This window comes from Corythoichthys intestinalis, chromosome 18, assembly GCF_030265065.1.
Source record: "Corythoichthys intestinalis isolate RoL2023-P3 chromosome 18, ASM3026506v1, whole genome shotgun sequence".
Taxonomy (NCBI): Eukaryota; Metazoa; Chordata; class Actinopteri; order Syngnathiformes; family Syngnathidae; genus Corythoichthys; species Corythoichthys intestinalis.
Window position 1 is genome coordinate 24,404,451 of NC_080412.1, and position 24,683 is coordinate 24,429,133.

The 24,683-nt window shown below is 37.1% G+C and overlaps 1 protein-coding gene across 1 annotated transcript; it reads left to right on the plus strand.

Moving 5' to 3' along the window:
• The first annotated feature begins 348 nt into the window (after positions 1 to 348).
• Positions 349 to 23,088, plus strand: slc37a4b (solute carrier family 37 member 4b). Its single transcript, XM_057821962.1, has 10 exons — positions 349 to 452; positions 4,019 to 4,390; positions 4,531 to 4,763; positions 9,513 to 9,759; positions 14,728 to 14,880; positions 15,167 to 15,252; positions 15,332 to 15,445; positions 15,601 to 15,666; positions 19,964 to 20,102; positions 20,179 to 23,088. The coding sequence occupies exons 2-10, from the start codon at positions 4,243 to 4,245 to the stop codon at positions 20,340 to 20,342; spliced, it is 1,350 nt and encodes a 449-aa protein (XP_057677945.1). The 5' UTR covers positions 349 to 452; positions 4,019 to 4,242; the 3' UTR covers positions 20,343 to 23,088.
• The last annotated feature ends 1,595 nt before the right edge of the window (positions 23,089 to 24,683 follow it).

The window sequence follows — 24,683 nt, forward strand, 5'->3', positions numbered from 1 at the left end:
TTCGTGATTGAATGCGATTTTTATGTATAATTTTATTTCCTATTTCGATTGTCTTTGTTTTTACGTTCTATTGATTTCGATGTTATTTTTATGATCTTCATGTAATGTAAAGCACTTTGAATTGCCTTGTGTTGAATTGTGCCATATAAATAAATTTGCCTTGCCTTGCCTTGCATGCAGCATAATATTAAAGAATAGTAAATGACTTGTGCAAACAGTAGAATTTGCTATTGACATTTTGTCACAAAAAGGGACATGATGATCGATTACTGTGTGACTGTGTAATACCGCGTGTGCGTTTGCGCGCGACCATGTGATCCAGTGACGGTCGTGTAGAAACTGGGCGGTACCGCTTTAAACAATCCGCTTGAGCTCCAATCGCGGCCGTCAAGCATTTTGTGCACTCGTGTTGAGCCACGACGACAAGGACGCGACGAGGGGAACCAGCTCCTGTGAGTCCCCGTTTCTCCGAAACATCGAGGACGGCAAACAGCAGGCAGCATCCCCGCCATGCTTCAAAACATTCCGTGCGGCATTTTATGAAACGTAGCCTCGAGTCGGTTTTGGCTCTTCTCAACGGGTCGTTCTGAACCGTGTAAATCATTCCGGTCACATTACGTATTTGAATTACTATAGATAGATCTCTGCACACCTTTATCAGAATGCGAGTCTACGAGAAGGATGCGGTCGCATGCACGACAGAGAAGCTTGCTGCACGGGAACAACTCCAGCAGCGATGAAATGACCAGAACTAGGTTTTGATTTCAAATGTGTATGCATTGCAAAAGTGCATGGGATATCGTCACATATGACCCACTAAGCTTAAGGTCCAAGTGTGACATTCTTGACACTGTGACACGCATACTGCATTACTGCAAGCAACCCGACTCGGGGTGCGAATGAAATACAGTCCGGTACATAACAGCATAGGCGGAGTTTTAGTTTTGAGGCGGAGGGGGTCACAACATGTTGATGACCCCGAAACGCAGTGTCAGCAATAAAATTCAACTTTATAGAATATTTATAATAATAAGTTGACAATGAGTGTTTTTTTTTCTTTCCCATCATTCTTGAGGGGAATTCTAAATCTGGCTGCTTAGGCAATACTTTTTGCCAAGATCGTCATCCATTGAATATGGTACATCGGCCGGTGTCGTGCCAATGTAGTTACCCCAGTCAAAAATTGTATCCCCTGGGCGGAGCCATATGGAGTTAGATTTGTGTCTTTATTATTCAATCAAAAAAAAAGTTGCTTCAATTAAAAAAAAAAACCCAAAAATGCATGTGAAAGCCATTTTTCTTTGATTTTTTTTTGGGGGGGGGGGGGGGGGGGGGGGTGAAGTCAAGTTTTTTTTTTTTTGGATTAAAGTAATGTTGATTTGTGTTTGGGCCACATTTTGGCTATGTCATTTTTGTCTTTATTATTCAATCAAAAAAAAAAACAAAACTGCTCAAAAAATATTTTCAAAAAGAAAAGTCAATAAAAAAAAGAACAATTTCCATCATGGACAAAGTTTTTGAATACCAAAAAATATTTGAGATTGAAAATTTTGCATTTCAACACTTAATTTTTCATTGAAAAAGTTTGCTTTGATTGAAGCAATCGTTTTTTTGTTTGTTTGTTTGGGCTATATTATGGGTAGGAAATTTGTGTCTTAAATCTTAAAGGTATTTTCAATCAAAAAAAAAAAAAAATCATTTGAAAAATAAAATTGCCCTCCCCTAATTTTTTTTGTTGAAAATTAGATGCAAAGCAAATGGCCGTCTATGTTGCTAGTCACATGATCTGTTCGAAAAATAATTTTGACCCATTATAAAAATATATATTTTTTGTTCATTTCGTTGCAGTTTTATTGCTTTACAACTTTTATATATATAGGAAAGTCAATTACATGCAATTACACTTTTCGCCCACCGGGGGGGCCTGGCCCCCCTGGCCCTCCCTTAAAATCCGCTTATGCATAAGAGTGTGGTACAGTACAGTAGGAGTGGGAACCTCTTGGTACCTCACATACGATACGATTTGCGATACAAAGCTCACAATAACGATCTGACGATACAACGATTATCGATACATTGATCAGGAAATCATTCTAGGATATTCAACAAACAACTAATAAACTGAAAAACAAGCTTCTGCTGTGAATTGGAATGAGTTAATCACTAGTATACGTCCAATCCATTTGAACTAGGACCATTCATTCATTTACTGCCATCCCTCCCACTTCAAACGGATTGAACGTCTATGGCCGTCAGTGGCAGCCAACGCCAGGCAATGAGATAATTTTGGGCCATTTAAGGTCATTTACCTGTTGATGCTCAGTTACTTCCTGTTGATTTTGAGGTGTTTTATGGGTCACTTCCTGTTTATTTTGAGTTACAGAATAGGACGTGACCTGGGAATCACCCAAATGAATAGGCAGTGACTCAAACACAACAGGAAATGACCTGTGAATGCCCTAAAATGAACCGCAAGTGACCTGTAAATGCCCTGAAAATCAGACAGAATGACTGAATGCTCCGGTTTCGAACGAACGAACGTTCCCAGTCTAAATGAATTGGGCCTCGTTCACGGTCAATGCAGCCTTAGAGTTAACTGAGACACTATTATGGTGGAAGATTTTGGTAGCAACTTGTTGGTTCCTTTTTATTTTATTTATTTATTTATTTTTACATTGACACCTTTTTAAAACGTTATCTCGATTCTAAGCAGGAGCATATCGATAATCTTTGGGGATCCAAAGTATCACGATATATAACCATTTCGATATTTTGTCACACCCCTACAGTATAGGCTAAATTAGCCATTGGTGACCTGAGTGATGACCACGCCTCTTTGTAGTGCATTGTTGGGTCATTTACAAAAAAAAAAAAAAAAAAATAGCATGCAAGTCAGAGTCACCTGCTCACGATCCAATACCTTTATTAACAAAGGGGGGGGGGGGCATTCATATGTATTTGGTTTTTCCAATTTTATATACTGGATATATTTGCAGTATATTGTTATGTTTGATAGAACAATATGTCTATATGCTGCCATAGCAGTTTCATGGCGCATTAAGCCTCCAAACTATTTTTAATTTGTATGTTTTACCCTGGAGGCCCCCGTTTACAGACACCGCGCAACTGCTTGTGTTTCAGCGCAGCCATACATAGAAGGGAAGTAATTATATTTGATATGTGAAATGTGTATCATAATTAGCTTAGAATCTTTAAATGATGTCTAATATTTAGTTTAAGAAAAACTTTATAAAAATTTTCATTCACATATTTTAAACTTTTAAACAAATTATGTCACAATAAAAAAAAATAAAAAATTAAAGGGTAAATATTTGAAAAAGAAAATCTCGACCTATCCTTGATGTCTACGATTTCTGCTTTGCGACACTTGCTATATGTGTTTCACCCATGAAATCCCCAAAAGTCCCACTGTGGCCATTCACAGCTGTGTCTTTACTCTCTGTGAGACATGTTACACTGACTTTTTGGATTGAAACAAGGTAAGTATGCAATAGTATCTCGTTAAAATCATGGTGTCTTTAATTATGCGCTCTCATGCTCTCACCTCGAGTTAGGGTTTAGGGGTTTAATTATTATTATTATTATTATTTTAATATCCTCTTGTTCAGATTTTTTCTTTCCCCAGAAAATTGAGATTTTAAGCTTTCCAATGATGTATTACATATGCATATAGGACAATTTTGAAATTTGGCCAAATTGGGGGTCTCAGATATGGCTGATATTAGTTGAACAGACTGAGATTGTCTCTTAATAACTAATGCATGTGTTGCATTGATAATGTGTCCTCGGAGAAAGGGGCAGGATCCATATTGGAGGTCAAATGTGCAATGGCTGCAGTCTAATCATGCAATTGATTAGGCATGTTGTATTTCTTCATGTGCTTGTGACAAAACAAAAACAAAACCTTTTTGAACATGAAAACTGGATGAATGTCTCTTTAAAAGAGGTATAATATGCTTATTTTGAAAGAGTCAAATTTTATGTTTTTATTTTTCAGACTGGAGTAAAGCCATTGCACCTCCATGCCTCATCCATGCCAGCAAGATTGATAACTGCAGGAATGATCTAATGAGGACTATTGGGCCAATGCTCGCTACAAAAAAACAGTGTCCACTTTCATCTGAGAAACGTCCCAACGGACAGACTGATTAAATGCTAAAGGATCCTTAAAATAAATCCTCTTTTTTTTTTTGCAACATTTGTTTTGAATCCAGCGGAATCATGGGAGCTACAGGTTACGGCTACTATCGCGTGACCATCTTCTTCTCCATGTTTATTGGCTACATGCTGTACTTCTTCAATAGAAAGACATTCTCCTTTGTGATGCCTTCAGTGATGGAGGAGATAAAACTGGACAAAGATGACTTGGGTAAGAATTTGCATGAGATTTTGTTTTTGTTTCAAAATGTATCCAATGTGCATAAAGAAAAATCAATCCGTTCTAAAGAATGTGTGTTACTTAAAACTTGATTTAATAGTTAATAATTAATTTGTGTGGACTGGTTACAGGTCTGATCACCAGCAGTCAGACCATGGCCTACGCCATCAGTAAGTTCATCAGTGGCGTGTTATCGGACCAGATCAGTGCCCGCTGGCTTTTTTCTATTGGCCTCTTTGTGGTGGGAGGCATCAACGTGGTCTTCTCCTGGTCCTCCACGGTCACCATGTTCTCACTGCTATGGTTCGTCAATGGCCTGGGACAAGGTTGTGGATGGCCACCGTGTGGAAAGGTGCTCCGCAAGGTAATTCCGGATGCTCTGCATGTTGACTCTGTCAGTGACGGAAGCGTAAGAACATTATGATTGGATGCACTGTTTTTATGGACACTAATAATATTGATCTGTAAAGCTGCAACTAACGATTATTTATAAATTCGATTAATCGGGCGGTTAATTTTTTTCAATTACCTCCACAATTTAAGTTGAAGTTGTTTTATGCATGTTCTAAGTAACAATGAAGGCAAAATGGATGACTATTTCCTTCAAAAAAATATTTTATTACAGATTCCTGACTTAACTGTAGTCTACAACAGTACTGTTTTAAGTACATAAAACTGGTTAAAGTTTTTAATAAGGGTTCTGAGTGTATAGCGTAAAAAGAATTTCTCAGTGCACAAATCAGACAAGAGTCCTGTACATTCAAATAAGAAAAAGTTTTTTTTCTTGTGGGCAAAATGCTGATATAAATTGTGTCAATGACTCATTTATTTTCTTTAAACAAACTAAACAACGAAATCGAATAAAGAGGAGACAGACTGTATTGTAATGAATCTGCTTTCTTCATCATCAGTTGAAGCCAGAGCTTCAAATATGGTGCCTCATGCAGAGGTGGGTGAGTAGCCAAAAATTTTACTCAAGTAAGAGTAGCGTTACTTTAAAATAATATTACTCATGTAAAAGTAAAAGTAGTCATCCAAAAAATGTACTCAAGTACAAGTCAAAAAAGTATTTGGTGAAAAGAACATCCAAGTACTCAGTAACATTGCGAGTAACTGCTTATAATTAAGTTGGATTTTTATTTTTTATTTTCAATTTTTTTTTCTGAGCACAAAGTTATTTAAGTTGGATTTTTATTTTTTATTTTCAATTTTTTTTTCTGAGCACAAAGTTATCTATATGGACTATTGTTGTAATGATTCTGTACAATAACCCATTCCATAACCACATTAAGCCAAAGAATTAAAAAAAAAAAAATCATTGAATTCCAGCGAGATAAAAAAAAAAATAAAAAATTACATTAATCAAGCATTATTTCTCCAAAGAGCATGCGTGCCCTCTGGTGGAGAAAATAGTTCTGAGTAGGAATAGTGAAGAGTTCCTTCATAATTACGATTTTGAAATTAAATGGATCATGTCTTCGGTTTTCCTTGGTCAATCGGTGCCAAATAAAAACTGGGAGAGAGGTTAAAATCCGTGCTTTCGAGTCATGTTTAGGGCAGCGCTCTGTATTAAATACTTCATTTTTTACAGTGCTTTAAAGATACCACATGACTGAACTGGCTGGCATGAAGATAGAATGTAAAGCTTGTGTATGATATAATGGAGTCATTTGATTGTTTTTGCGACGTCTCATTGTTGAAATTGGTAGAGCTACCCCGGTAATACACCAGGCACGTCTCTACTCTTGCTATCGCTGGCCCAAAAAATAATAAATCTAATATGTAGAATAAAGAGGAAAAATGTAACGACTTTTGTGTAGCCCAAAGTAGCGGAGTAAGAGTCACATTTTTTCTTCACAAATCTACTCAAGTAAAAGTATGTGTAGTGTTATGGTGCTTTAAAGACACCACAGATCGAACAGGCTGGCATGGTCATAGAACGGCAAGCTTGCGTCTGACTGGTGAAATGGAGTCGTGATTATTGGTGCAACGTCTTTTATGTGAAACTAGTAGCGCTACTTTTGGCAATAGCATTGCGACTCATGTGTAGCCAAAAGTAGCGGCGTAAGAGTAGTATTTTTCTTCACAAATCTACTCAAGTAAAAAGTATAGCTAAGTAAAAGTACTCTTAGAAGTACATTTTTCTCAAAGAGTTACTCAAGTCAATGTAACAGAGTAAACGTAACACGTTACTACCCACCTCTGGCCTCATGTAGTTATTACTTGCACTAAAAGTCTGCCATCTTTTGGTTGCAATTTTGGAATTTTGCCGCCTAAATAGTTAAATAATATATATTTTCAAACAGTCACTTTTCTTTTTTTTTTTTTTTTTAAAGTAAATTCACTCATAAACTGCACCATATGTTTTTGTATTTTGTATGTGTATTATTTAACATTCAAAGGGTGGGATGTAAAATTTCTGAGTATTTGAGTTAGATACCCGAGAGAATCAATTGCTGACAGATTGCTAGTTACTGCCACACACTATTAACCTATGTAAGCTGAGCCTGTAATAAAGTTCAGTAGGAGGAGTTGAATTATTAGTAAGCAAACTTAACCAATAACGTGCATGGTTTTGCCAACAAATAACTTGCAGTTGATAATAAATACAGGAAGACAGGAAGTGAATAAAATAGTCCCATAGACTTTATGTAGCTATTTAGAGGCACTTAGAAAATTAGATGCCTTTGCCGTGTTCAAAAGGTGGGGAATAAATAGGCTTTGGCACGTCTTCAGCATGTTGAAGGGGATCAGATTACAAGCGATTCTATTCGTAGTTCATCCTCAGAACATCTTGCCTTAAGAAACGACAACAGTCAACAGTTTTTGTTTTTTATTAAGAGCAATCTTTTAATAGGTTCCATCTTTTAATTAAAACATTAGCGACATTGCTGCTGCAACGCTTGAGTGCAGTTAGCATCTACTCAGAGTGAATGTACACAGTGTTGTAATTAGGAGTGGGAACCTATGGGTACCTCACGATATGATTTGCGATACAAGGTTCGATGTTACGAAATGGCGATACAACATTTATCGATACATAGGTCAGGAAATCAATCTAGAATGTTTTACAAAACAGCTAATAAACGGAAAAACAACCTATTTTCATCCTTTTGCTGAGAAATTATTACTAGTAGACATTGACGGTGGCAGTGAATGAACGAATTCGTTGGCGATCCACCCCCCCACTTCAAACTGATTGGACATCTATGGCCGTCTGTGGCAGCCATTGAATTGACTTTGGGGCATTTCCTGTCATTTCTGTCAATTTTTGGTGACTTCCTTTTTCTTTTGGGACATTTACAGGTCACTTCCTGTTGATTTTTAGGCATTTCACAGGTCTACTTTCTGTTGATTTTGGATGACTGAAATAGGATTGTCCCAAACGACTAATTTTGTCCCCAATTAGTCAGCCGACTATTTTTACGATTAGTCAACTAATCTAATATATATATATTTTTTTCCACTAATTTAGCAATGAAATTTTTGTTGACGCTTATTAATTCACACAAAAAATTTTTTTGGAACACTTAAATTCTTTATTAAAGTACAAATAAACAATAACAATGATAAATCACAAATTAACAATGAGGCCAAATGCTGATAGCATTAACTAGTGCAAAAGAATGGAATGTAAACAGGTTCAGAACACTGACTTCGCCTTTCCAACATGATTCAAAACAATTCTTAAAAAAAGATCTAGCAATAATATTCTAGTATACTGCTCTGTACAATAGTATTCTAATAATTATAATAATTATTCATTGCCAATCAGATTTTCCATAAACGGTGTCACTTTAAAGCTATTCTTAGTGTAGAATCTGAATTCTGAAGTACTGTATGTGGGATTAACGCCAGAAATCTTTATTTATATGACGAACATGAAGTGCTTTTATTTTGAAAAGTTCAGTAATAGATTTTTTTTTCATTTGCAAATGCTGTTAACCAGAGATTTTTCATGTTTGAAGTGTCACCTTTTAACCACAAGTTTGCGTTTTGAAGAAGACTGCCAATGTTTTATAGCAGGCTAAAGTAGGTCTCCATTTGCCTAAATGTAGTAATGCTAACATTTACAGTCTTTAATATAGATGTGTTTCCTTATTTTGTATATCTGAACTTTTAATTCTACGGGGTGTTGATGACCAATAAACATCTGTGAAAAGAACTGGAGTCTCATATGCCATCAACATGCACGTGTACACGCACACACAAATTTATACACGCACGCACGCATTCGGCGATAAAACGCAGCTGTGAAAATGACCACCCTCATTTTTGTTTACCCTCCGATAAATGGACTTACTTCATATTGCAACAGGCTTAGCAACTTCAGTAAAAAATGTTGTTAGTTAGTTAGATGGACTTACGATCCGCCAGCTTGTTGTCTCCTGTCGTCTTCCAAAATTACAATTGGGTGACGGTGCTTTAGGTGTTCATTCACGGCCGACGTGCAGACAAGCTTGGCATTGAAGAGACAGGACACAACAGTGTACCCTCCTTTGTTTCGTTGAAATAAGTCAATGTTTTGGCCACTCTGGTGTGCTTTTTTGGCTTTGTGCCGCTTTCCCCATTGCATACCGAGCGTCTGCGCTTCTCAACTTTTCACGCATATATTTTTTTTAATCCTTCATTAACCATCGACCGGATCTTGTGCTTGTCGTCGCATTAACGTCATCAATGACGTCGACTAGTCGGAACAGCTCCGGACTGAAAAGGAAGTGACTGAAGAATGTCCTCAAATGAATAGGAAGTGACTTAAAATCAATAGGAAGTCACCTGTGAATGCTCTGGTTTCAGTGCCTTTGACGGCGTCCAATCCAGTCAAAATGAATTGGATGTCTAACACTGTCAATGGGTTCCAGTGAGCTAATGCAGACACTATTCAAATAGATTTTTTTTTTTTAAACACATTTATGAAATGATATATCGACTCTTGGTGGGAGCATAACGATAACCTTTTGGGCTACCATGTACCGCATTATCACTTTTTTATATATCATCACACCCTTAGCAATAAAATATGCTCATCTGTTTGATATGTGGAAGTCAACTATTTGTTGCGGACTTCCTGCTTTTGATCACAAAGTCAAATATCCAACATCTATTTCTTCAGTGGTTTGAGCCGTCCCAATTTGGAACATGGTGGTCTGTGCTGTCGTGCAGCATGAACCTGGCAGGGAGTCTGGGCCCTATCTTGGTTACCGTGCTCCTACACTACTATGACTGGAGGACCATCCTAACTATGTCAGGTGTCTTCTGTGCTGCCTTCTCACTTGTGACTCTGGTGTTGGTGAGAAATGAGCCAAAAGATGTGGACCTGCCTAGTATTGGGATGGCACCGAAGAAGGGAGCAATAAAACGTAAGTAAAAAGAATACTGTATAGTGATGGATTAATACAGTTATATCCAAAATTATTGTGGCGGTAACACAATTTTACCAATAATGTATTGAAAACTAAGCAATGATAACGTAATGTGTAAGTAACTTTCTGCTAGTGTTGTTTTTGCAAGCCCTTTTAATTTTCGTCATAGTCTTTTGGATGAAAATACTTATTAGTCTATGCCTTATTTAAGTCATTTTAAAATACTGTATGTTCGTGTGTTATTAAAAAAACAAAACAAAACAAAAAAAAAAGAGGTTTCCAACAATTTCGAATTAACATTGACAAACAAGTACATGTGTTTTAAACAGTCAAAATACTGGTTAAAGCACATGCTGCGCTATCAAATTATGCCCGAGTGTTCTTCCTGTAACATAGGCTAACCTGCTGAAGGTAGCAACGCAAACTAGCTGAAATATTCGCCTCCATTATTACAAATCAGAAAACCTTAAATTCCATGTTTTTTTTTCTTCTTTCAAATTTTATAAACATCATTAACGTATTATATTCCAATAAAGGTAATGTCTGACCTTGTTACTAAATATAAGTAAAAAACAGTTCTAAAACTTAAAATGTTAATCTTTTGTAGTTTAGGTTAAATATAATTGAACTAGACCTGTTTAATGCACTTGTCTTAGTCTTTTGGGCGAAAATACTTATTAACCCTAGTCATATTATAGGCAATTCAAAAGGGGTTAGTTTTTGTCTAGTTTTCATCGACAAATACTCAAAAGGTTTTCATCTGTAAAAATTCAAAGGTTTTAGTCTAAAAATAAGAAAAGGTTTCCAACAATTTGAATACTTATGTTTTAAAATTTAGACAGACAAAATATGGGTTTAAAGCACATGCTGCATCAAAATACAGTGATCCCTCATCTTTTTTGCGGTTAATGGGGACCAGAACCCGCCGCGATAAGTGAAAAACCACGAAGCAACATTGCCCCCCCGCACAAAAAAAAAAAAAATGGGGGTGGGGGGGTTGGTTCAATGTATTCATTCAGATTTAGCATTGGAAAGCGATACATACTGTATAAGACAAGTTTTTTCACTTTTTTTCCCCAGAGTATCATAAAAAACGTATATATATATATATATATATATATATATATATATATATATATATATATATATATATATATATATATATATATATATATATTTTTTTTTTTTTTTTTTCTTCTTTTTTTTTTTTTTAATAAATGTTTTTTAAGCACTTCAAATGTAATAATTATGATAAATTTTAAACATGTTCCTGTCCCACCGAATCATTTTTAAACAAGAATAAAGTAGTAGTAGAAAAATGCTTGGTTTTATTAAATGCTTCACTGAGTGAGTCTACTCAAATCCGCTCGGAGCTGTTCACTTACACACAATAAGTTAGCACAGTAACTGTTTAACAAGTTAAAGCGGAAATGTGTAGTAAGGTTGGCCAACCATGTTTTTGAATAATATCAATGGCTAAACAGTTATAAGCATATTTTCGTTATTTTTTGTAGCGCAACCCTTCCAGATTCTTTGTTTAACCCATAGCAACGCCCTTGACAACGAAAATGCTTTTCTTCGGCAATCTTCGGAAATGACGTCACACTTAGAAGTACGAGGGAAGTCCGCCATAGAACAGTATTGTTTGTTGCATTGCTTCTCGGTAAGATGCCACGGCGGTGTGTGGCGATGTTTTGTTCTCACTCAAACGAAAAGTTGTATGAGTGGCCAAAGGATAGCAGGGCACGTAAATGAACATCTTTTGTTTGCATGAAGCGAATGAATTTCACGCCATCATCGAGTAGTGTTCTCTGCTGCAAACACTTCGAAGATGCCTGCTTCCTTAACCGGTCTGCTTATGATCAAGGATTTGCCAAAAAGTAAGTGTGATTTTTGGATAGATGACTGATGGCTTTGTCAAAGCAGAGCTGCCAACTGTTGTGGAATGAACAGTATAAGCTAGCGACGTTAGCCGAAAGTTAACTCGTGGCAATCCCCGATCATAGTTGTTGTTGCGTTCGCTAGGTTAAGCGTGTTTAAATTGTGCGTCATCTTTGATCTTGTCCGAAAGGGTTAATCCGCTGTCAATTGGTGTGGATTTGCATATAAGTAGGTCGGCGTCGTGGTAATTCACGGTATGTACGGGAAATGTAGTCTCGGGACAACACTGAAGTGGTGATTTGTAATCTGTTCGCTTGTGTGAAAAAACTACATTTCCTCACGCCATTAGACGCCACTTCCTGCCGAGAGCCCCGAGCCGTGTTGTACTGTTAGCTCCATGTGTTAATAAAGAAACAAATTTGTCAGCACGTCGTGTGTTCGATACATTTGTAAACAAAAAGCTCATAACAAGACACTACGCACGATCCGTTTAAGAGACGCTGGAGTAGTAGGCGGCGAGGAGGAGATCAGCGAGAAGCAAAACTTTGCGGTCGAATGTGGCGGCCGTCCGCTATTACTGTGCGATCGGCTCGGAACAGCTCATTTATATATGGCGGAAAACACTAAGGTGACTTGAAGTTCTGCTCTGAGACCCCAATTTGGCCAAATTTCAAAATTGTCATATATGCATGTGTGATACATCATTGGAAAGCTTAAAATCTCAATTTTCTGGGAGAATAAAAAAAATTTTAAACAGGAGGGCATTTAAAAAAAAAAAATTTTAAACAGCAAAACCCTAAATGGAGGCGAGAGCACACGAAAGCAGAATTAAAGACGCCACGATTTTATCGAGATATTATCGCATACTTACCTTGTTTTGATCCAAAAACTCCATGTAGCATGTCTCACCGAGTGCCAAGACACATCTGTGAATGGCCACAGCCAGATTTTTTAATTTTTATTTTATGGGTAAACATGGTGATATAACAACGGTCGCGATGCAGAAATCGAAGACAACAAGGAGTGATTGAGATTTTCTTTTAACATTTTAAAGGGTAACTATATGTAGTTACCCTTTAAAATGTAATTTGTCATTTTTTTTTGTTTGGATCGATTATTTATGATCTAACATATCAGGGAAAATGCGATAGTAACAAAAAAAAAAAACACTTAAGCAATAGTTATGAGGTAGATATCTGTGACTTTTTTACAGACGCTAAATTTTTCATTGTGACGTAATTTGTTTAAAAGTATAAAATATGCGAGTGAATAATTTTTTAAAGTTGTTGTTGTTGTTTTTTTCTTACAATGAAATATTAGACATCAATTAATGATTCTAAGATAAAAATGACAGATATTTTGAATAATGAATATAATTACTTACCTTCTTTATATGGCTAGGTTGAAAAAAAAAGGTTGCGCAACGTCTGTAAACGGGGGTTTTCAGGGTAAAACGGACAAATTAAAAATAGTTCGGAGGCTTAGTGCGCCATGAATCTGCTATGGTAGCATATAGACATATTGTTCTATCAAACACAACAGTTGTTTTGGCTTAAAATACAGCAGTTTCTTTTAAAGAAGAGTGCAAGAGCAGAAACTGCTTTTTCAGTCTTGTCTGTGTTTTCCGCCATATATATTTTTTTTTTAATGGAAAAAAAAATCTGGAATGGATTTAAGGCATGAAGTTTGAAGTTGCGAGGGATCACATGCTGAAGTTAACAGCGCAAACAAGCTAATATATTAGCCTCCATTATTACACATCAAAAACATTCCATGGTTTTTGACTTTATGAAAGAAGATTCTTTCGTGACAAAGGTCATGACCTTCAACTAAATGGTCTGACTCTTGATGGATTGAGATAAATCATATTACCCTAAAAGTTGTTCCTAAATACTCGCAAAAAAACACTTGTAAAACCTGGAAACTTGTCATGTGAAACCTTTGTAATTCAAATTGAATATAATGGAACTAACTGTACTTGTAGTGGATTAAAAAAAAAAAAAAAAAGATTGAACATTTAATTGCCTCAATCTTGCTCGTACCACTCAAAAGGGAGTCTGGTCTGGTAGTTGTACCACACTTTGGCTGCGTTCAGACTGCAGGCATATCTGATTCCAATGGGATTTCTCCTCAAATCTGATTTTTAGGGCTGACTGTTCACACTATTTTTAGCAAGTGTCCAAAACAGATCTGGGCCTCTTCAGACTGGGCCACATTATTGAGTCACCTGAAAGGTTGCTGTGGCAACGAAGGCGTCATCCAGTATAGAGTGACATCACGGACAGTCAAAACCCAGCTGAGCTGTTCAGACTGAGAAGCATCTTGTCCATATTGGATATGAAACTCCCTTCTGAATGTGGTTTCATTCTGTCATGCAAAGATTTCTGAGCTTTATGACTGTTGAGTCTACAAAAGAGCCATCCAATTTCTATCTAGATGTCAGGTAAGCAGGCAGGCAGGTGGTGCGGGACCCAAGTGCAGGGAAAAGGAAGCGAGGCAAAAAGGTGGTGCAAAAGTAATTTAATTAAAGCCAACAGAAAAACAAAGTACAAACCAAAACTGAGGTGATCCCAAAAAACACAGTTGCAAACAAAACCCAGGGTATTGGCAAAAGACTGCTCTCAAAAAATTACTAGGCAGAGAAACACGAGGGCTGTGACGTAGGAACAGGCAAAATTGACGCAGGCATGAACGAAGACATTGACAATGATAATAACGCAACAAGGAGTGAAAAGAAACCGGGAGCTTTTATACACACACAGTCAAGGGGTAACAACACAACGAGAAACAGGTGAGCACAGGAGGATTCAGATTGGAGGATACACTAGGAGCAGGTTGAACAGGTGAAATCAATGGGCAATCACAGGGACAAGTCACACTAGGAGAAAACAAACACAAAACCCAACACTAGATCGGCTAAAAATCTGATTTTGGCTGCCATTCTGAACACGGCCTAAGAGAACCGCTGACTTAAAGAGTTGCATGTTATGTTATACTGTAGATCATGACCCCGCACCCTTTTAAGGTGTTTGTCTGTTGTTGATTTTTAACATTGTGTGGATGTGTGCTTTTGTTACTTCCCAGGCAACAGTGAGAGTACCCTGAGTGAGTTCCTCATGTCCCCTTTCCTATGGGTGCTTTCTCTGGGTTACTTGGTGGTGTTCGGGGTGAAGACAGCAGCGACAGATTGGGGCCAGCTTTTCCTAATGCAGGAGAAAGGCCAGACTGTTCTTATGGGTATTCATTTTTATAACTTATCAATAAATGACCCTTTGAGCTTCAAAGTCGTAAAATTACAATAAGCAACTTTGCTGACTTTAACAAGCCAGAGCTTCAAATATGGTGCAGATGTCTGCCATCTGTTGGTGCAAAGTAGTAACAACATGAGGCACCATATTTGAAGCTCTGGCATGTTAAAACAGAAATCTTGCTTGTGTAACCTTGCGACTAAAATGTTAAGAATTTTTTTTAACTTTATTTTTTTACTGGTAAATGGTGCTGATAGTGGCTTTGTTACTCACAGGGAGTACTTACATGAGTGCCTTGGAGGTAGGCGGCTTTGTAGGAAGCCTCGCATCTGGTTTAATCTCTGACAGAGCTGTTGCTCGTGTAAGTATCGGAAGTCTCAGAACAAAAGACCAAGTTTATTTGACATGCTGTCATACACATGCTCTGTGACATTCTGTAGTCCGGCCTGGGCACACATGGCAACCCTCGCCACAGCTTGCTCATTACCATGATGGCTGGTATGTGTGTGTCCATGTACCTCTTCAGGGTCACCATCTCTCCTGAAATCCCAAAGGTAAGAATATATAGAATTCCTGCATGTTGCTTGCACCTGCACAATGTGATAAGAGGAAGCTTAAACAGAAATCTTGTCTTTCACAAATACAACGTGTACGGTCAGTGGCTATTTGAGTTATGCGGTCAGTACTGAAGTTTATTCATTTTCTTCAGGAGGCTCCTTTTTGGGTCCAAGTCATCCATCCTGTGTCTTTGCTTCTCGGTGTTTCAGAAAAAGAGGTAACTATTATCATTTCAAAACTGTAAAAGGGTTTTAAGTGATTCTTTTCACCTGGTGTCATTGATGTTGTTTTTTTTTCACTAGATCAAGCGATTACGCGCTCTTTCTCTACCCTGTCACGTTTTAAAGTTTTCCCTTTGGCTAATTTTTGTCATGTGAGGTTGTACCTCAAAGTTTTAATCATGTTGTGATGCGACTCCTGCTTATGGGACAGACAACAACTTTATTACGTTCATCCTAGTAGAAAGAATCTCCTTTAATAAACTGAAAAACCATACAATTTTACTAAAAAACTAGGGCTGTCAAACGATTAAAATTTTTAATCGAGTTAATTACAGCTTAAAAATTAATTAATCGTAATTAATCGCAATTCAAACCATCTATAAAATATGCCATATTTTTCTGTAAATTATTGTTGTAATGAAAAGATAAGACACAAGATGGATATATACATTCAACATACGGTACGTAAGTACTGTATTTGTTTATTATAACAATAAACCAACAAGATGCCATTAACATTATTAACATTCACTTAAAGCGATCCATGGAGAGAAAAACTTGTAGTTCTTAAAAGATAAATGTTAGTACAAGTTATAGAAATGTTATATTAAAACCTCTCTTAATGTTTTCGTTTTATTAAAATTTATAAAATTTTCAATCAAAAAATAAACTAGTAGCTCGCCATCATTGATGTCATTACACCATGCTCACTCCCCAAACCCATAAAATAATTTGGACCCAAGCGCCAGCAGAGGGCGCCAAACAACAAAAAACAGGTAACAAGTAACACGTGGCCATTACACTGCTGTCATTTCAATATGAGCGGGGCATGTGCGTTAATTGCGTCGAATATTTTAACGTGATTAATTAAAAAAATTAATTACCACCCGTTAACGCGATAATTTTGACAGCCCTATAAAAAACATAAATAAAAGCCAGTATTTCTATTGGTGGCCGCCTGACATTTTCAAATCAAACCAAAACACATTTACGTAGATTGCACCTTTAATCAGCCAAATGCTGCACAGAGTAAAATCAGAACAATAATAAAACAAGAAACATAAATATAACATACAGTTGTGGTCAAAAGTTTACATACACTTGTGAAGAACATAATGTCATGGCTCTCTTGAGTTTCCAGTTATTTCTACAACTCTGATTTTTCTCCGATAGAGTGGTAGAGTTGGAACAGATACTTCTTTGTCACAAAAAACCTTCATGAAGTTTGGCTCTTTTATGACTTTATTATTATAACAGAAAAAGTGATCAAATCTGCTGGGTCAAAAATATACATACAGCAACACGAATTAGCAATTTCTTGTGAGTGATTATTGACTTGAACAATCATTGACTTGAACAAGTCAGGCAAGTCACTTGGAGCCATTTCAAAGCAGCTGCAGGTCCCAAGAGCAACAGTGCAAGCAATTGTTTGTAAGTATAAAGTGCATGGCACTGTTTTGTCACTGCCACGATCAGGAAGAAAACGCAAGCTATCACCTGCTGCTGAGAGAAAATTGGTCAGGAGGGTGAAGATTCAACCGAGAATCACCAAAAAGCAGATCTGCCAAGAATTAGAAGCTGCTGGAACACAGGTGTCAGTGTCCACAGTCAAGCGTGTTTTGCATCTCCATGGACTGAGAGGCTGCCGTGCAAGAAGGAAGCCTTTGCTCCAAAAGCGGCACCTTAAGGCTCGACTGAAGTTTGCTGCTGATCACATGGACAAAGATAAGACCTTCTGGAGGAAAGTTCTGTGGTCAGACGAAACAAAAATCGAGCTGTTTGGCCACAATGTCCAGCAATATGTTTGGAGGAGAAAAGGTGAGGCCTTAAACCCCAAGTACACCATGCCTACCGTCAAGCACGGTGGTGGTAATATTATGCTGTGGGGCTGTTTTGCTGCCAATGGAACTGGTGCTTTACAGAGAGTAAATGGGATAATGAAGAAGAAGGATTACCTTCAAATTCTTCAAGATAACCTAACGTCATCAGCCTGAAGATTGGGTCTTGGGCGCAGTTGGGTGTTCCAACAGGACAATGACCCCAAACACACATCAAAAGTGGTAATGGAATGGCTAAATCAGGCTAGAATCAAGGTTTTCGAATGGCCTTCCCAAAGTCCCATTGAGAACTTGTGGACAATGCTGAAAAAACAAGTCCATGTCAGAAAGCCATCAAATTTAACTGAACTGCACCAATTCTGTCAAGAGGAGTAGTCAAAGATTCAACCAGAAGCTTGCCAGAAGCCTGTAGATGGCTACCAAAAGCGCCTAATTGAAGTGAAAATGGCCAAGGGACATGTTACCAAATGTTAGCGCTGCTGTATGTATATTTTTGACCCAGCAGATTTGATCACTTTTTTCTGTTCACCCATATTAAAGTCATAAAAGAACCAAACTTCATGAATGTTTTTTGTGACAAAGAAGTATCTGTTCCAATCACGATATCAGAGAAAAATCAGAGTTGTAGAAATAATTGGAAACTCAAGAGAGCCATGACATTATGTTCTTCACAAGTGTATGTAAACTTTTGACCACAACTGTATGTATTTGTAATAAATGTTTGATCAATGCTGGTACTAGCTGGGCATCCATTTTATCATTATGTCATTAATACTCATCATCACATCCACCTGTGCTGGACATAGGCGGAGTTTGACTTAAAAATAAACCCTTGTACGCAATCCCTCTGTTATGTCCTTTGGGGTCCAATCCTGCTTCTGCATTTGCTGACCGTAACAGATTTTTTCAAAACAACTGCCAACATTCCCAGGTCTGGCCGTCCAAGCAAGTTCACTCAGAGATCAGACCACAAGATGCTAAAAGACCCCACCAAAACTCCCAAAATGTCATCACGTGACCTACAGCAGGGTCTTGCTACTGTTGATGTGAAAGTGCATGCCTCTACAATCAGAAAGAGACTTCACAAGTTTAACCTTCATGGGTAGTGTGCAAGGAGGAAATGTTTGCTCTCCAAGAAGAACATGAAGTCCAGATTGAAGTTTGCTAAAGTGAATGTAGACAAAGACCAGGACATCTGGAATAATGTTCTTTGGATTATTTAGACACCAGAACAGAGGACATGTTTGGCGTAAACCCAATACAGCATTCCTGGAAAAGAACCTAATACCAACTGTGAAGCATGGAGGTGGAAGTGTCATGGTTTGGGGATGCTTTGCTTCAGCAGGACCTGGCAAGCTCACCATCATAGAATCCACCATGAATTCTAACGTGTATCAGAGAGCGGTTGAGGAACATGTGAGATCATCTGTGAAAAAATAAAGCTGAAGTGAAATTGGACCCTGCAACATAGCAATGACCCAAAACATACCAGTAAATCAAACAAGGACTGGCTGAAAAGGAAGAAATGGAGAGTCTTGGAATGGCCATTGAGATGCTGTGGGGTAACTTGAAATGGGTTGTACATGCAAGAAACTCTTCAAGCATCTCACAGCTGAGAGTATTCTGAGTTGAGGAGTAGGGCAAACTTTCTTCAGACCGATGTCAAAGACTGGTAGATGGCTACAAAAAGGGTCTCACTGAAGTTATTTCATCCAAAGGGGGTAACACTAGCTATTAGGTGATAGGGTGTCCTAACTTTTTCCTCATTTAGAATATGCATTTTTGTTTATATATTCTGTTCTATGAGTAAAACAATGTTATTTTTTGTTATTTACCTGCAGTTAAATCACTTTCTTTTCCAGGGATAAAGAAAAAAAAGATCAGACTTTGATATGTGAACATTTCTTAATAAAGAACTGAATATTTTATGGGGTGTCCTAATTTTTTCACATGACTGTATGTACTTTGAGCAACCGTCTTACACACAAAGGTTATTTATACAAGATGTTGCCTGTCCCTTTTAAAAACTTGGCCTCGATCATTGCATGCCAACAAATTTTAAGCCCATACAGAAATTGCATTTCATGTCTAAAGTCCTAGAAAAAGTTGTGGACACTGAATTGACGGATGAACATCACATTCGGGAGAGCTTCCAGTGTGGTTTCAAAATTCAGCATAGCATTGAGAGTCATAAATGATGAATGGTCTGCTACTGCAAATGGAATGTCTTATCCTGGTGGACTTTACTGCAGTATTTTAACATTTTGATGCCTACTGTCGTGAATTGCCGACGTTTCAGATCAAAGCAGCCTTGTTTTTTTTACCATAGATTACTGTTGTCGCTAATTTGCATCGTAAATAAAATACGTATACCCCTTAAATTTCAATGTATATTCCAGTGCGACTAATATTACTCTTTATTGTAGTTGATTGGTGTTTCTCTTGTCATTTGCAGATATGGATTCTTTTTCTCGGTGCTTTGTTTGGATTTTCCTCTTACGGGCCGATTGCCTTGTTTGGTGTGATTGCAAGTGAAAGCGCTCCTTCCAATTTTTGTGGAACCTCACATGCCATTGTAGCACTGATGGCAAACGGTACAGCTACCAACAGAACGGTATTTTCTCTATGTGCCATTACAGTCATATAGTGACAAAGCTCATTTCATTTCAGTTGGGGCTTTCCTGGCTGGACTCCCTTTCAGCACTATTGCCAAACAATACAGCTGGGATATGGCATTCTGGGTAGCTGAGGTCCTAATGGCCATCACTACAGTTTTGTTCTTCCTTTTTCGCAACATGCGCACCAAGATGGGAAGAAGAGAAAAAATGGACTAATGTATGTTCTTCAAAAAATTCATCTCTATGAAAGATACTAGTCAAGTCATAGATACTCAGGGTGAATATGAATTGAACTTGGATTCACACTATTTGAAGGGTAATATGAATGTTTCTCATATTATTTATAAAAACAATGCTTTATCATGCCAAATGATAGTTTTATCCTGAAAACAATACATTAGAAGTGAATTTAAAATACTGATTGTTTTCTCACTGGTTTGTTTGTTAGACTGCCTAAATCCATATTTGCACCTACATAGACTTCACTATCAGTTGACGGGAAACGGGCTGCGCTGCCGCTCTGTTGGGGGCCTATTTTCAAAAACTTAAAATTCAAATATTTTCCAAACCAAAGTCATTAGCGACCTAAAACCAAAACAGGCATATATAAGTCTCCATGAGCAGCGGCATAAAATTTTTTAAAGTCATTCACAAAAAAAAATGCTGATTAATTGTTTTTTTTATACAAGTATAACAAAACTTAAAAGTGCCTGTGACACAAAAAAGCATGTTTAATTCATATTACACGTGGTATTTTATGCTCCTGAGTCCTGAATGAAATTGACCGCTTGGATGTGTGTGGAAGAGATCGATATATTTATTCCGTTTTATGAATCCCGCGCCATGAAAATGAGTGACTTCCTGGATTGAGGAAGAATGCGAATGTGACGTCAGCGGACTAATCATTTTCACAATAAAGCCATTACTATGGTATGCAGAAGGACTGCGGATTCAGTTGTTTTTTTCAGATTAATTTGTTTTTTATGCGTCACGCCAGCCCAATGTGCTGCAGGCTTTTGTTGCTACACCAGGGAGAGTGGTGTGAGGCTTTTTGGATTTCCAAAAGCTCCTGTTCACTGTGAAGAATGGGCAAAACAAGTCCGACAATCTAGAGAACATTAGACGGATGACGGCGTGAGTAAGATACGTGTTTTATGTTATGTCAAATACTAGGATCATGACAAACGTTTTAATAAAGAGGTGGTTTGCATTTTGTGGATGCCTCCATCATCACACAGATGGAGGCGCTAGGTCGCTATAATGACAGGCGGGGCTAAACGCCAGATTAAAAGACTCATTTCTCGTCATCTACGCTTTGCCAAATTGTTGCATATAGTCGAATCGTCTCAAAATATGAGTTTAATTAGCATAATATTGCTATTTAAGATTTTTTACGGTGTCACAGGCACTTTAAAATGGCTGTAAAATTATCAGATTTCCACAAAAATCTCCAAATGCAGAGATGATCACCTATATTTTCAGGATCAATAGCAATATTTAACATAATGCACATTTTTGCCTGAACTAGCGACTTCATTTTTTTTAATTTAGTGCAATTTTGACCTAAGTTTTCAACAGCTAATAAATCACTCAATTTTCACATCAGAAACGTAATACTTGAGGAAACCATGCAGAATCATCTTAATTTTACTCAACAAAAGCAAATTTAGCATTTTTCAATTTATAATCACAACTTACTCTCGTTGAATTCCGATGTCACTATTGCCTCAGCACGTCTTGCCGGCTATTTGGCCCTCGTTGTTTTTAGATTGAAATGTTGCATAAAAAAAGCATGTAAAAGACTTTTTTGTATGGAGATGGGAAAATGTCTAAATTGCTAGTTAATTTGCCAAAAAAACGGGCAATTGGCTGAAAGTTACGTGATTATTTGAATGTAAAGTTACACTATTGTATATGGCTACAAAATCCAAGATGGTGGCCATCACAAAATAAAGAGCTTTTTAAGTTGAAAATTCTTGTAAATAAATGTGTAAATCCCAGAATTTCTAGAGATATGAACGTAAAACAGTCTCGACTCTTGGTTAAAAGCGAAAAACCGGGCCGTTATCATTCATTTTATGTAAATAGTTCAAGCTAAAGTTACAGTAATTTTTTCCATTTTTTTCAGAACGTTTCAAAGAGCATGCATGGTTCTATTTTATATAATAATGACCTTGAATCCTTGACCAAATCACTGTTGAGACACTCCTGCCAGCTTGTATGCACGAAAACTTTTGTCCTGTTTCCACCTAAATCCGGCGTTAGAACGCAGGGTGTGTTTGAGTTTATCGCAGTGAAAGCTCCACGACACTCTGTCTTGCCCGGCCCCCTAAGGGAAGCTATGGCACAATGTCTGTAGGCGCTGTCTCGTCAACTGATAGTGAAGTCTATGGCACCTATTTGGTAGACATCATTGAATAGTCAGACTAAAATGAATGATTAATCATTAATGTGATAGTTGCTTTTAATCTGTGTATTTTTTTGGAGTACATAATTTGTAATTGCCTGTGAAGAAAATGTTCAAATATAAATGGATTTTGAGTAGGGTTGCCAATTTTCCCTTGAAAAACTAAATCGTACGGTATTCAGACACAAAAGTATGCGTCCCCTTGAGCTTTATTATCATCAAACTCGAAAATTGTGTCTTATTTGTAGAACAAACAAATGGTATGGTGCTTTACAAGAATATTCAGGGAAACGCATTTCCCCTGCCTCTCCTGCTTTTTGACCAATAAGCTGACGGAACAATGACATTACGAAATCCCAATCAACTCGTTGGTCGAGGTACTGTCGCTAACAGAAGACAACATAAGTGTGTGGGAGGTTTGAGTGAAGCAAGAGTAAAAAATATATTCAAAATGGTGATTGTTTTCATGTTCTTCTCTGTGTACTCCATTTTCAGCAACTGAATTATATTTTTGTGTTCTGTCAAATATTTGGAGTGATCATTTGTGAAAATGTTATTGCTGAGGGGACTTTGAACGCACCTAAATTGTAAAGAAAAAAAACACCTTTTCCTGAGAGTTTGTTTGCACTTTTTAAGAAAAAGCATTAAAAAAAACAATCAAAACACACACATAAAGGCTCAGGGGGGAGGTCATACAGACACGCGGAGGCAACACACACTACTGAGCCTCATTTTGACTTGTTTAAAGGGCATTACATCAAAGTTGGATCAGCTTGTAGTGTTTTTCCACCTTAATTTTGAGTATAACTCCAAATCCAGACCACCATTGATACATTAGATTTTCATGGATAATTTTTGTGTGACTTTGTTGTCAGCACATTCAACTATGGAAAGAACAAAGTATTTGATAAAAAGTATTTCATTCATTCAGATCTACAACGTGCTATATTAGTGTTCCTTTTATTTTTATTTTTTTTGAGCAGCGTATAATTTATGTTCAAATAGTGTTATTTAAATTTCCTAACAAAATCTAAACATTAATTCTTGAAGTTTTCAAATTGTTTCTCAGAGGGGAAGTTCAGAATATTTGACATCCGGCTTAATCTTCGAGTTAGCGGGGGTTTAATTAGTTAGGTTGATATCAGCAAATTCCGTGCACTTAGTTATTTATTAGTTTCAGGGCTCTGGAGTGGCTAAGCTAACGCCAGTCAACGGTCCCTTCCTAGCATGCCAACAACAACAAAATATATATGCACGCGTAAAAATCACAGATGACACATGCAATCAATAGTTTTAGTGTTTTCAGCATGAAGTTATTAAAACTTATCTAGGGCTGCAGCTATCGAATATTTTAGTAATCGACTGAAAATTCTATCAATTAATCGAGTAATCGGATAAAACTTTTTTTTAGGTAAAGAGCAATTATACATATAGATGAGAAAACAAGACATTTCATGTAATATTGAACCATTTTCAGTCAATCAATGTCTTTATTTTTGAAAACAGCCAACAATTTCATCTCAAATATGACTAAAAAAAAGAGTAATTTACTGCTTTCACTCCAAAAACTTTTAGATCTTATAAAAAAAATCTATATATATTTCTTACCTAAAAATGTCATTACGCTTGATAACACACATGACTTAAAAGTTAGGTGTTTCCCCTACGTGTTTCAATTGAATTTTCACTTGTGTCAAGCTATAAGTTCTAGTTAAGTTTTAAGTTAGTCTAAACTGTAAGTCCTGATAGGATTTTGAGTTTTTGCAGTGTTCAAAATAAATGCTGTGCTTTATTGGAGCACATTAGGCACCAGTGCTACTTGGTGTTTTATCCAGCAATGACTACTGAGCTAAAATTGACAGTTAGCATTATTATGTTTTTATTTTACACCCTAATCATTCTACAGCGCTGTTTTCTCTGATTAAATAAAGCCTGTATGTAAGAATTAGCCACGCATCGACAGTGGTCATAATGAATAGAAACCTAGCCCTCCGCAGGGATAACGTTACGTGAGCGAGTGAAAGTAACGTTAATCATATTTATGAGCACCGAGAAGTGTACTGCTTTAAGATGGCGGCTGTTTCATTAACGCCGCCGAGTCTGTCATTTCACATCTAGTTCTACGTACATGTGGTATCTACGACACGCAT

Coding starts and splice junctions, on each gene's coding strand:
- slc37a4b (XM_057821962.1), top strand. CDS start 4,243: ATGGGAGCTACAGGTTACGGCTACTATCGCGTGACCATCTTCTTCTCC. Junction 4,764..9,512: donor GTGGAAAGGTGCTCCGCAAG/GTAATTCCGGAT, acceptor CTATTTCTTCAG/TGGTTTGAGCCGTCCCAATT. Junction 15,667..19,963: donor TCGGTGTTTCAGAAAAAGAG/GTAACTATTATC, acceptor TGTCATTTGCAG/ATATGGATTCTTTTTCTCGG.